This window comes from Meles meles, chromosome 2, assembly GCF_922984935.1.
Source record: "Meles meles chromosome 2, mMelMel3.1 paternal haplotype, whole genome shotgun sequence".
Classification (NCBI taxonomy): Eukaryota; Metazoa; Chordata; class Mammalia; order Carnivora; family Mustelidae; genus Meles; species Meles meles.
The window spans coordinates 13,452,636-13,465,068 of NC_060067.1; the positions used below are offsets into that span (position 1 = coordinate 13,452,636).

The 12,433-nt window shown below is 39.0% G+C and overlaps 1 protein-coding gene across 5 annotated transcripts in view; it reads right to left on the bottom strand.

Annotated features, from left to right (window-relative positions):
* The window catches only part of STAP1 (signal transducing adaptor family member 1), a 77,681-nt gene that overhangs the window by 45,978 nt on the left and 19,270 nt on the right, over positions 1-12,433 (bottom strand). For 4 of the 5 annotated variants that reach the window (XM_045989196.1, XM_045989189.1, XM_045989183.1 and 1 more), the window contains exons 3-7: positions 12,264-12,335; positions 7,335-7,448; positions 4,356-4,412; positions 1,619-1,788; positions 11-139 (exon numbers count right to left, since the gene is read on the bottom strand). In XM_045989196.1, the coding sequence (XP_045845152.1) occupies positions 11-139; positions 1,619-1,788; positions 4,356-4,412; positions 7,335-7,448; positions 12,264-12,335 (542 nt within the window). The remainder of the gene's footprint in view (positions 1-10; positions 140-1,618; positions 1,789-4,355; positions 4,413-7,334; positions 7,449-12,263; positions 12,336-12,433) is intronic. The other variant, XM_045989207.1, reaches the window with a different exon arrangement.

A 12,433-nucleotide genomic window follows, 5' to 3' on the forward strand; every position in this document is an offset into this window, starting at 1 on the left:
TTAAACATACTCTATCTCCTGCCGGATAGTGATGGAGTAGCTTTTGCTGTCACTACCAGGTCTCAGGATCATATTTCCCAAAGAAGGGTTCTTCTCAAGCATCTCAGTTGCTTCTTTCCGGGACACGGTATAAAAACATCTACAGAGGTGAGACAAAAAAAAAAAAAAAATAGGATTTTTTTTTTTTAACTGAAGACAATTACTTTGAAAAATGCTACAAAACTAATTCTAAGAGCTGCAGTTATTAACTTTTCTTAACTTAATTCCCGGCTTTATTATTGTAATTATAATTGTATAATTACTGTTATTACAATCCTGGCCACTATTAAATACACTTTATGCTTAAGGCCTTTACTCCCTCATCCCTCCAAACCTCTTTCTTTAACCAAAGAAGACCTGAAAAGTTATCTGTTGGTCGGTATGTAATCACCAGTATCATCAAAAACTCTTAAGATAAGAATTAATACTGTATCCCCAGTTCTTAATCTCAGTTTATAATAAGCTCTTGCAAAAATATCATTTATTGGTGGTTTCTCTTCAGGGACACAAAGCATTTCTTTATATGTTTCTCTTGTATGGTCTGTTTTAAATAACTGGTATTTAAGGGTATGCCTGAATTCACTCCTTTGGGTATAATATGACATTCTAATGGCATTGGTGTTATTTTTAGTGTGTAAGATTTTTAAGAAAGCCCTTCCCATTTTTATAGTAAATATTGTGGTCAATGAAAGGTCTGTTTTATCAACAGAGAAATATCTGGCAGGATATGCCATTACCCTGAAATGGTAACAGTGAATATGTCTGACTGGTAAGACAAAGAATGATTTTAATGTTCTTTTTATCTGGCTGTAATAAAAGCAAATTACTTGTATGGAGGAAAAAAGAAAAATCAGCAGTCTTTGTGACTTCTAACCCTTCAGTCCATCAGTGTCACTGGTCTCAGTCGAACGTGATGGTAGGCAGGTTTCGGCAAGTATGGTGCAGCTAGCCTATGTGTGAGAAGCTGATGTCACGGGTGCCACCAGGACAAGATTCCCGGACAAGAAGACCACGGTTCCAGCAGGAAAGACCTCACCATCTTAGTCACAATTTACAGCAAGTTAAGAGTAGAAAATAAAAGTGTTGCTGACTTGGGCTGTCTGTGTCTCTCCATTTCCCCAACACCACCTGACACATTTTACACTCGGCCTTCCTCAAGTACAAGTTCAGTGTCCTTCAGTGACAGGACAAGTGACTAGAACATCCAGACACTTCAAATTCTTTGGTAGAATTTTCCGACAGAAAATCAGTCCATCATGGAGTTGCATGGTGGAAAAAAAAATCTTTTCCTTCTTTCTACACAGCAGTTTTTATTTAGGTTTGAGCTCCGGGAAAAAATATTTAGCTGTGGGTGGAAGGGGATTTCCTGTGTGGTAAGAGGTTGGCCCAAACCTACATTTTGCTTCTTGTTGATCATGACACGGAAGAGGAACTGTGGCATCTCCTCAGAGATGTAATGTTCATCCACAAGACAGCTTACTGTCCCCGCTTGAATGAGGTCAAGGGCTCGCTCTCTTTGATAATTAGAAATTAATATTAGCAATCGAGTGACAAACCCCAGAGTTTGCGGCACACTTACGCTGGCATAGGGCTCAGTACATCTGCATAATCTTCAGTCGGTTCCTTCTTTTCCACAGCTGAGCTCGGGGTCTGCTCTGTCTCAATCCTCCTTTTTTTCTCTCTCTCTAGGACTTCGTGCAGTCGAATTACTTGCCCAGGGAGGAGGGACACGTGTAGGGGAACTGACAGCTGAAACCAAAGAAAGCAGTAGGCAAACAAGGACAGCAGAATGACTGACTGGTGTTAGCAACAAGGAGACCGCCGGGGTTCTCCGGGGCTTCAGTTATCTGATACAGATGGAGGGATAGAATCGTGCATAGAGGACCTTGGTGTCTTAACTGCCTCCAAACCAACCAAAGAACTCTAATCTGCGCACGGTGCCCAATCTTCCTAGACGTGTTCCTTTTAGCCTGGCACGCCGCGCAGTATACCCACTTCGCACTACAAGCTAATTCAAGTAACGACTGACTCTCCTTGTTCGTGCTGAGTTCACTAGTTCTTGCTGCCAGGGAAATCCCAGAGCACCTGCAGGGTGCCGTGTTCTCCCACAGCTAACCTGGGATTAGCTGCCCCAGCCACACGACAACACGGAGTAGAAATGGAACTCTTCATCAGATGACTGAGAATCGGTAGTCAGAGGTCCACACTGGTGTTTTTGTGTGTCTATTTCAAACTGACATTCACACATTAGGATTATGATACTTCATTTTGGTTTTGACCTTTTCTGGAGAGATCATTTGGATTGAGCAATCTATGCCCTCCTGATAGTCATACCCCGGGTTCACATCTCCTTATGACCTATTTGCATGTTCTTCTTAATCCTATTGTTTCTAGCTTATATATATGCATATATATGACATTTGAAATAAAACATAATAAGGGTATACAATCAAAAAGTTATTCTTCTGAATAGCTAAACTAATAATCAGTAAAGTAATTTCCTTAAATACCAATCCAGAAAAAAATAACAAGCCTGGGTCGCTCAGTGGGTTAAGCCTCTGCCTTCAGCTCAGGTCATGATCTCCGGGTCCTGGGATCGAGCCCCGCCTCAGGCTCTCTGCTCAGTGGGGAGCCTGCTTTCCCCTTGCTCTCTGCCTGCCTCTCTGCCTACTTGTGATCTCTCTCTCTGTCAAATAAATAAAATCTTTTTAAAAATAATAGAATAAGGTGAAACTAATGAAAACCTACTGCTTATTAATCACCTATTATGTCCCAAGCAATGGGTTATTCCAAATCCTCACAGCAATACTATAATAAAGATTTTGTTATTTTTACTCCACAAGTAGGAAAAAAAAAAGTTCAGAAAGATTAAATAACTAGTCCAGGGTCACACAGCTAGAAAGTTGTGGGCTCAACCTCCCGTTTATTTAATTCAAAAGCCAAGTCTCTGCTCTTTCAACTACAATCTGTGTTTCTCAAGCTTCTGGTAAAGTTCTCCTCTAACAATAGCAAGGTGTGAATATACATGGACTGTTTAGGGAACACAATAAAAAACAACATTTACAGAACACAAAATTAAAGAATAATAACTTCTCTTCTCTTGGAAGTTCAGGTGAATCGTATTTTGTATTCTAAATGTATCTATGTACACATGAATATGAAAACAATGCTTTTTATCCTTACCTCAAAAAAAAAAGCTAAGGACATTTTTCTTTTTGCAAAAAAATTAGTGTGTCAGGAAGATGCACCCCAAGGCTTTCCAGTGGTTTTAGTGTTCTCCTTCATACCCCTCACATGCCCTTGGAGGACTTGGATCCCCGTGTAAGAAGTGCCATGCCACACGATGTCTCTTTTCCACAACACTGATGCAGTTTCCCCAAGAGTTTCTTTGTCTTCACAAGTCAGCATGCCTTTCACATCTTTAATCAGCCCCCTTTTCTAGCCTTCTGTGACTTCCCTGCATAGGGAAGTCCAACTTTTACCTGTTCTTGGCTGCCCTGAAGAACCAGCATCTATCATCTCGGTCAAGTGCAGTGTATATTTCATGGGACTGCAAAGCCTTCACTTAAGAGCTAGCTTTGGACAGAGTCTGGATTTAACTGATTGTAATAAACATACAAAGTTTTCTTCTCCTCTAAAAGTATCAGAACATGGTGCTCTTTCCAGGGCTGGCTCTCAAAGACCCTCACATTTATAAGACAGTCGCCACAGTATCTTCATTTAAAATAATGGTGGAGATCGTGCTGCAACAGTTAACTGTAAACTGTAAACTACTATTTGTCTCTGATAAGGTGCAGCAGAGTTGAACCTGTAAGCATTGCTTTGTCTTAAGACTCTCACTAAGCAGATGTTTAAAAGGTGAATTTTCATTTTGATGGGCTCTCTGTTATATTGTTTATGTCATTCACAATATTCATCTCTTAGCATTTTATAAATATGTATTAAATGAATTAGAAAGTAGTTTTGGAAGATGCTGTGTAAGCTATAGATATTAGCATTAGAAAGGACCACTGTGTCAAGGGACAGGACCAAAAAGTAGATCTCCCTGACCAACTGTAGCTCTCTAGCTAGCACAAGGCCCTGTTTACTTTCTACAGAACAATTATCACAGTTTTAATTTATCTTGTTCATTTTCTTTCTTCCTTTCCATCCACCTGATAAAAATATAAATTTCATGAGTCAGTGTAAGGGTTTATATCTCCTCTTTTCAATTCTTGTATCTTTGACCTCTTTCACTCTGTATGGTTCATAGCCAGTGTCCAGTAAATAGCTGTGGAATTTGTGAATCAGTCAAAAGTAAGGTCTTTCCTACGTACCTCTGTTACTGTAAGAATGAAGCCTCTCCATTCTTCCCCACTTTCCGTGTTCTCTGTCTAAAGAGGAAGACAAAAGACAAAGACAAAAGTAGAAAAGACATGAATGTAAACATTCATACTTTTATTAAGTTCAAATAACTTTAGAATTTCATACGATTATTTTCTAAGTCTCAAAATGTGTAAGCCATCAATTTTTCTAAGTCTCAAAATGCGTAAGCCATCAAAACCCGGCAAGATTGACAAAATGCATATTCTTCTATTGAAGCACATTGTTTTAAAAAGTCAGTTGTAATGTTTTAAAGCACTTTAGTCGAAAAGAAGAAACAAATCATTTTCCTTTTTGCTTAAAACTGTTAATGTGCATTTGTTATGAAATTTCAATACTATTTTCTTTTGTCACAAGTATATAGTTTTGAGCTGTTTGCTTCCTAAACAAGTAAAATTATACAAACTTACTTAACTCCAAAAAATGTAAATGTTAGGACACTTATTTCCACAGTATGTCAATTAATGGTTGATTCCCTCCCCACTGGTATTTAACACTGACTGACTTTAAGTTTGGGGCAACTGGGTAAGACCAATGTAGTTTTTTTAAGGAAATTTTTAAGGAAAAATTTCCGGTTCTTAACTCTAAATCCTACTAATACAGCCAATATTTGTTAAGTACGTCTACATGGCAGCTCTAAGTACTTCACGTGTATTAACTGATTTAATCTTCATGGCAACTCTGCAAAAGTTTTAAAATTTTTATTTTATGGATTTGCTCACTTAGCATATTTATTGAGTGCCGTTAAGTTCTAGACACTATTCTAGGTACTGGTTTGCATCAGAAAACAAAACAAAAATCCTTGTTCTAATGAAATTTGGGGTCTGGCAAGGAATAAGAAGTCATAAATATAAGTGTGAGTAAATGGTATAGTTCAGAAGGAATTAAATGGGAGAATAAAATGTGTATCCGTGTAAAAGACATTGGGAATGTCTTGAGGGGTTAGGGGATGGGAAAAGGATTGTAATTTTAATAAAGCAGTTCAGGCAGATCTCAGTAAGAGGGTTACAGCTGAGTAAGGACTTACTTCTGGATGAAGAAACCAAGGCACAAAGAGGTTAAGTGACTTGCCTGTGATTACACAGCTAATGAATAAAATAGCCAGAAATCAACCCTAGGTTTCTGACTCCAGTCTTGTGTTCTTAACCACCGCATCAGAATCATGGGCGAAGCTTGCTTAAGACAAATATTCTGAGGCTCAGCGTTAGGGGCAGGGCCTAGATTTCCTAAGTACAATGATTTCTAGTCCAGTAGTCCCCTTATTTGTGGGAATACATTGCAAGATCCCCAGTGCAGGCCTGACACCACAGATGGTACTGAACACTACATATACACCATGTTTTTTCCTATGGAAACGTACCTATGGTAAAGTTTTATTTATAAATTAGACACAGTAAGAGATTAACAACAATAATGCAATAAAACAATTATAACAATAGTCTGTAATAAAAGTTCTGTGAATCTGATCTTTCTCTCAAAATACCTTAAGTACTGGGGTGCCTGGTGGTTCAGTCCATTAAGCGTTCAGTTCTTGATTTTGGCTCAGGTCATGGGAGGTCATGGATGGAGCCCTGCATCAGGCTCCCTGTCAGTGTGGAATCTCCATGAGATTCTGTCTCTCCTCTTCTTCCCCTCCCCCAACTCATGCTTTCTCTCTCTCTCAAAACACATAAATAAAATATTAAAAAACAATCTTACTGTACTCTACTCACCCATCTTCTTGTGATAATATGAGCTGATAAAATGCCTAGGTGAGGAAATGATATGAATGACATAGGCACTGTGACCGAGTGGTGGGCTACTATGGACCCTCTGATAACAGGTCAGAAGGAGGATCACCTGCTCCCGGACCACGGCTGACCGCAGGTCACTGCAATCTCTTCAAGTGGAGACTATGGCTCTGTGACGCTCATGACCAGAGCTTGCAAGACCAACTCCAACATCTTATTCAATGCCAAGGCGTTCTCTTTGTGCTATTACTACAGTTGTTGGTTGATTTTAATTGGCTCACTTTGACTGTCCATTCAAGAAAAACTTTTTTTTTTATGGAAGTTCTGGGTGTACAACTTTAACAAACAAGATCTCTGCTCTGGTGAGGTTTAGAGTTATATGAGTTGAATACTGTATTTTATTGTGTATATCTAGCACACAGTTCTTTTTGGAGTTTTCCTAACTGTAACAATAATGTTCTTTATCATTTTTTCCCTTTTCTAATACAGAATCCAATCCAGGATCACACATCGCATTTAGTTGTCACACTCCAGTTTCCAAAATTGGCAACAGATGTCCAGTGTTCCTTTGGCTTTTCTTACAGTGGTATTTTTTTTTAATATTTTATTTATTTGACAGAGAGAAATCACAACTAGGCAGAGGCAGGCAGAGAGAGAGGAGGAGGCAGGCTCCCCACCGAGCAGAGAGCCCGATGCCGGGCTCGATCCCAGGACCCTGAGATCATGACCTGAGCCGAAGGCAGAGGCTTTAACCCACTGAGCCACCCAGGCGCCCCCTTACAGTGGTATTTTTGAAGACTATAGGCCAATTGCCTTGCAAAATGTGTCTCGATTTGTGAAATATGGGTTTTTCTAATTTAGTTCCCAACATGTATCATGTTGGACATGTCTCAGATTCATCTGGGAACTTAGTGAATGTCAATTCAAGAACAACTTTTAAAAACACCAGATGGGATCTCTGACTTTGTTGGAGGACAGAAGTATATGGTTTCAACGTGCTTGTATACCAAACAAGGGAACATGCCCTTTCAAATCCCTATTTAGAAAACTGCAGTTTTTGGCAAAAGGCAAGAAATATTAACAAAGTATGAGACTTGGCAGATCCTCTTAGAATTCCTCTTTATCTCAGCCACTGGGTTGTGAAGCGGTCAGTGCTATTTATAACTACAACTTGTTTCCAGCTAATTGCTTCTCCTTACTCACCTTCAGTTGCACTTCCTCTTTTGGCAAAACAAGGGTGAATTTTGCACAATTCTTTACAGTTGAATTCTGGTCAGTAAGACCTGTGAGGTCTATTAGGTCTAACTTGTCAACATACTGCAAAGATAAAGGCAATCTCATTAAATTACTTCATGGGTAACGAACATTAGGTCTGGCAGGCAGGAATAGAGGTAATCTCTCCCCTCCAACTGATTTGTACCTTGCATGACATCCTGGTTTTCAGCTGGGCGTTGCAGCCCCTCTGTACCAAAAGGGCCTCTGGAAAATGTATTATGTGGCAGAGCACTGCACCTGACTCATACAGGTTCCAAAAAGCTGATTTTTTTATTTTTAGGAATTTTGCAAGCTAGTCGCTAAACACAGCCTTAATTAAGAATTAAATGATATAAACATAAAACTATTTTAAAAACAAAGGTAATTAAATTCAAAACTCATTATTTTCCAATTATATTACTGAATAGTATTCCTGCTACACTCTTGAGGTTGTTTACACCTGGAAATGCCATCTCATGGCGCACTGCTGTACGTTTCTTCCCGATTCACTGAGGTCACACTGATAGGTTGAAATCAGCTATGATGGTGGAAGTATTTACATCCTGGAAATTGGCAAATCTTACAAATTAGGGCTTGATCTACTCTTTTGTTAGTTGTCCTAAGGGCCAGCAAAAAATTTTTTTTTTTTTTTTCCTGCAGAGGCTAGGTAGAAAATGTATCTGGATTTGTGGACCACATAGAGTCTCTGTTGCAAATTCCTATTGTCGTTGCTGTTGTTGTTTTAATACTTGAAAAGGGTCAAAAATATTCTTAGCTCATAGACTGTACCAAGTCAGGCCACTGGCTAGATTGGGCTCAAGGGCCACAGTTTGCTTGGCTCTGGTGGAGACACAAGAAAGTGAAGGAGAAAAATGTTAATAATGCAGGTGAAACTTTCAAATTTGTTGTGTCTGAAAGTTTTTCATTGTCAACAGAACAGAAAGTTGACAAAATATTCTTCCATAATTCAGAACTATTGGTACTCAGAGAACTTGCCATGTCACTGACAAAGAGGTGACAAAAATAAATATTGCTTTGCTTCCCTCTTACTCATTACTGTAAACGGAAATATTGCCACCGTTCACGTCAAACGGCAGATTTAATGACCATAAATTTATTAGGGAAACAGCAGATTGGAAACAATTTCATTTGTCAAATCACGATTGAATTACAGTCATAGTTGGCTATGGACCCGAGTTCAGAAAAATCAATGAAAGTATTCCGTGAGAATCAATTGCCTCTATGGAAATTACAATAAAGAATATTGCGTATTTTATTTTTTTAACCGTGCGCCACACATTCTTTTTATCAGTAATATTTACAATATATTTATATACATATATTCATATACACAATTTTTTCCAGAATGCTGTTCGACATTTATCACATGCCACTGGTTATAAGGATCCTATTAAGAAATTCCTATCTTAAAAAAAAAAAAAAAAAAAAGAAATTCCTATCTTATCCCAATACAATAAAAATACTTCTTCTGAACAACTGGTATATATGGATTGGTCTGTATGCAACTGGCCAGACTTGCTTTCTAGTATTAGACCAGAACCACCTCCAGTAAGCGCAGTAAAGTTTCTATGGCATAATTTTTTCTGAATTCGCCTCATTCCTGACTTCCTTATATTTTCCTCTGTTTTGCCCAATATAACTTATTTTATTATGTTCTTGTAGGTCTCATTTTGTTTTTCTGAATAAGGTAAGGCATAAAAATAAGTAAATTTTTTCCAGACCTATTCCTATGTTAATGAAGTTCAGGGAAATTTGGGTTGGCCAACTCATTTTCAATGAACAAAGAGCTATTTAGAAGGAAGGGAAGGCATAACGGAAGCAAGACAGAATTTCAAATTACACAAGATCTTTTTCTGATGGATTGTCTACATCGAGCTAAGTGAATTTTGCTGAGACAAAGGAGGAAGCAACAGAGGAAGAAGTGGGCAAATTAGAGAGCTGTAAACTGATCTATTGATTAGGAGAGAGGAAGTTCTATCTTTTTTAAATTGTAGTGTTGAAAGAGCCTTAAAGGTCATCTGTCTAATCTATTGCCATCTGATATCTGACTCTCCTTCAGGGCATCCCTCTATGGAGCCCTCCTCAAACAATATCTCAAACGAGGAAACTCATGCCTCCTACGCCACTCTAGCAAGTTTTTCCTTGTTTTAAGCCACAGTTTTTTCCATAGAGAATTTCCATCCATTGGTCCCAGTCCCCTTTCTCTGTAATAACATGAAACAAAATCATGAGTTCTTTCACATGACCTCCCGATAGCCTTTCAAATAAAAGCAGCTTTAAATTCTTCCCCACTATTTGCTTAATATCTACAGTTCTCACCTGTTCTATCTCTGTGCTTTCTCCTGAGACTATCACCCAACACAGTTCCTAAAGCCTGCACCCTCTTTTAACAAAATTGGTAGACGGACAGTTCTGTGGCATTTCATTGTAACAGTCTCTTCATGGCATAATGGTTAAGAATTCGGGCTCAGGAGCAAGATCGGGATTTTACCCCTTTCATTCTCTGATCTTGCACATCTTCGGAATCCTGAAACGTGACTACTCTCATCTGTATGTGGTCATTGAAACAGTACCCACTCTAGAGTTATGAGAATTAGACGAGATATCGCATAGAAAATGTCTGAATGCAGGTGCCTGGGTGGCTCGGTCATGATCCCAGGGTTCTGGAATCAAGTCCCATGTCAGGCTTCTCGCTCAGGGGGGAGTCTGCTTCTCTGCCCATCCCTTGGCTTCTGCATTCTCTCTCTCTCAAGTAAGTAAACTTCTAAAAAACTAAAAAAATTATAGAACGTCTGAAGGCTTACTATGAGCCAGCTATTTTCTTGTCTTTACGTTCACTACCTCATTTAATACTTTTGATAACCTCGTGACACAGACTACCCCTTTCATCCTAATTTTAGAGATGTGAAAATACGCGCGCTGGACAAGACCCTTATTTGGTCCTCTAGGTTTACTTTTATCTACTCACCACACAGGACAGAGACTGATGTGGACAACATCTGACTTCCTTTTGGGTGGGACCCTGGTTAACACTGGCAGATCAGAAGACCGAGGAGAATGAGCTATTTATGATCCCATACGATTGCTTCGTCAGTCAAAGGTCATACTCCTCTCAACACACTCATCTTTGCACACCTCTGTTCACTCTTCTCCCACTTTTTTAAATGCATCTTGGGCATAAGAGAAGGGTGCTGTTACTAGCCTCAAAGGTCTGCTCTACCCTTTGTGGTTTTCCTACATCCTGTCCACAGCTTTGAATATAGCATCATCATTATACTTCCTTCAAAAACGTCCAGTCTGAGGGGCGCCTGCCTGGCTTAGTCAGTAGAGCGTGAACTCTTCATCTCGGGGATTTGAGCCCCATGTTTGCTATAGAGATTACTTAAAAAATAAAATCTTTAAAAAAAAAAATACCCAATTTGGGACTTCATCTGATTCCTACCACTTCCCTGTCTGGAAGACTGAGACACAGAGAGGTTAGGTGACTGGCCTGAAAACCCACAGTTAATGGCAGCAGGGCCATCATAATCACCCAGGCAGTCAGGCCGAACAGCGGGCTGCCCTCCCTAAGAGGTACCGCCTCCTGCCAGGGAGTGAGTGAGCCGCAACTGCTGGCTCGCTCGCCCACTTACGTGCGTGACACAAGGTGTAGGCCAGGGGCTGTCACAGGTTTACCGCCATCAGTAGGCAGCTGGAAGGCACAACGGCAGAATTCGTTTTATTAAAATTTATTGCGGTATTTGGAAACACCTTTACACAAGACTTGCCTATCCAGAATTCCAGAGAAAGATGATTATTTTAAGTTTGTTTTTCGTTTTTTGTTGTTGTTGTTGTTTTGTTTTTTTTAAACGACTTCTACTGAGTTTATGTAATGGCTCTGAAATGCCTCCAGGTGGAATACATCACAAAGGCTCTTTTTCTGTTCTTTCGGTTACATCGGGACAGGTAATGATGATGTTCTAAGAATTGGCAACTACTACATCCGTGGTCCGAAGTGTTTAAACAAGTGACTAGAGATCGTAAAATCTTCTATGGGCATAACATTCCAAGGTAGGCAAGCGTTTGGCATGAAAATGCTACATTTTATTTGTGGAAAAATGAAATATACTGCTTTCGATTTTTGTGGGAAAGTTGAAATATAAATCAATTATTTAAAATTACTACTAATAAATTAATCCCAGAATCTATTGTTATTCTCATGCTTAAGCTCTTAGAAGTCCTTATGCTTTTGTCTCCCTAGGACAATTAAATTGTGACATATTTTATGTTATAAGGCTTTGGGGGTCATCTAGTTCCTTTCAGATCGTAACTGTGTGCTACAGCAAGATAAAAAGCTGGGGAAATTAAGGCTATCCCTTGGCATAAACAAGTTGTATTCAGATATCTGGTTAAAATATTCACGTTTCAAGGCACCCCAGTGGCCCAGTCCGTTAAATATCTGCCTTCAGCTCAGGTCATGATCTCAGGGTCTAGGGATTGGAGCCCTGCCAAGTCTGCTTCTCCTTCTCTCTCCGCCCCTCCCCCTGCTTGTGCTCTCTCTCTCTCTCAAGTAAATAAATAAAATCTTTAAAAAAAAATAAAAATTTCATGTTTCAACTAAGTTTCTATTATTGGAATCAAAAAGAAAAAAATGCAAAGTTAAAGACATGAGTTTATACCTTTTTCCCAGGTTGCCTGGGAATTTTACCATGGGTCTTATACCTGATAGCCCCCACAGACATAATAAAAATTCTTATTTGAATTGGTTTTACTAGAATATCTTTACTTTGGGAAGACAGAAAACCCCAAATAAATAGAACTATATGCCAAGTCCATATTAGGAAAAATTGAATCAGCGGAATATGTTTTACTACTCACTGTTGGACTTTTTTTGTCAGAATAAAAGAAAAGTGTAGTTCCTCTCAGTTCTGTCCAGTAATGTTTATATTCCTGTGGGAAATAAATTATAAGCATTATTTCATTGGTATATTCAACTACTTTATTAATAGTTTTCTTTGTAACTTTCTTAATTGCTGTTTGATATAAGG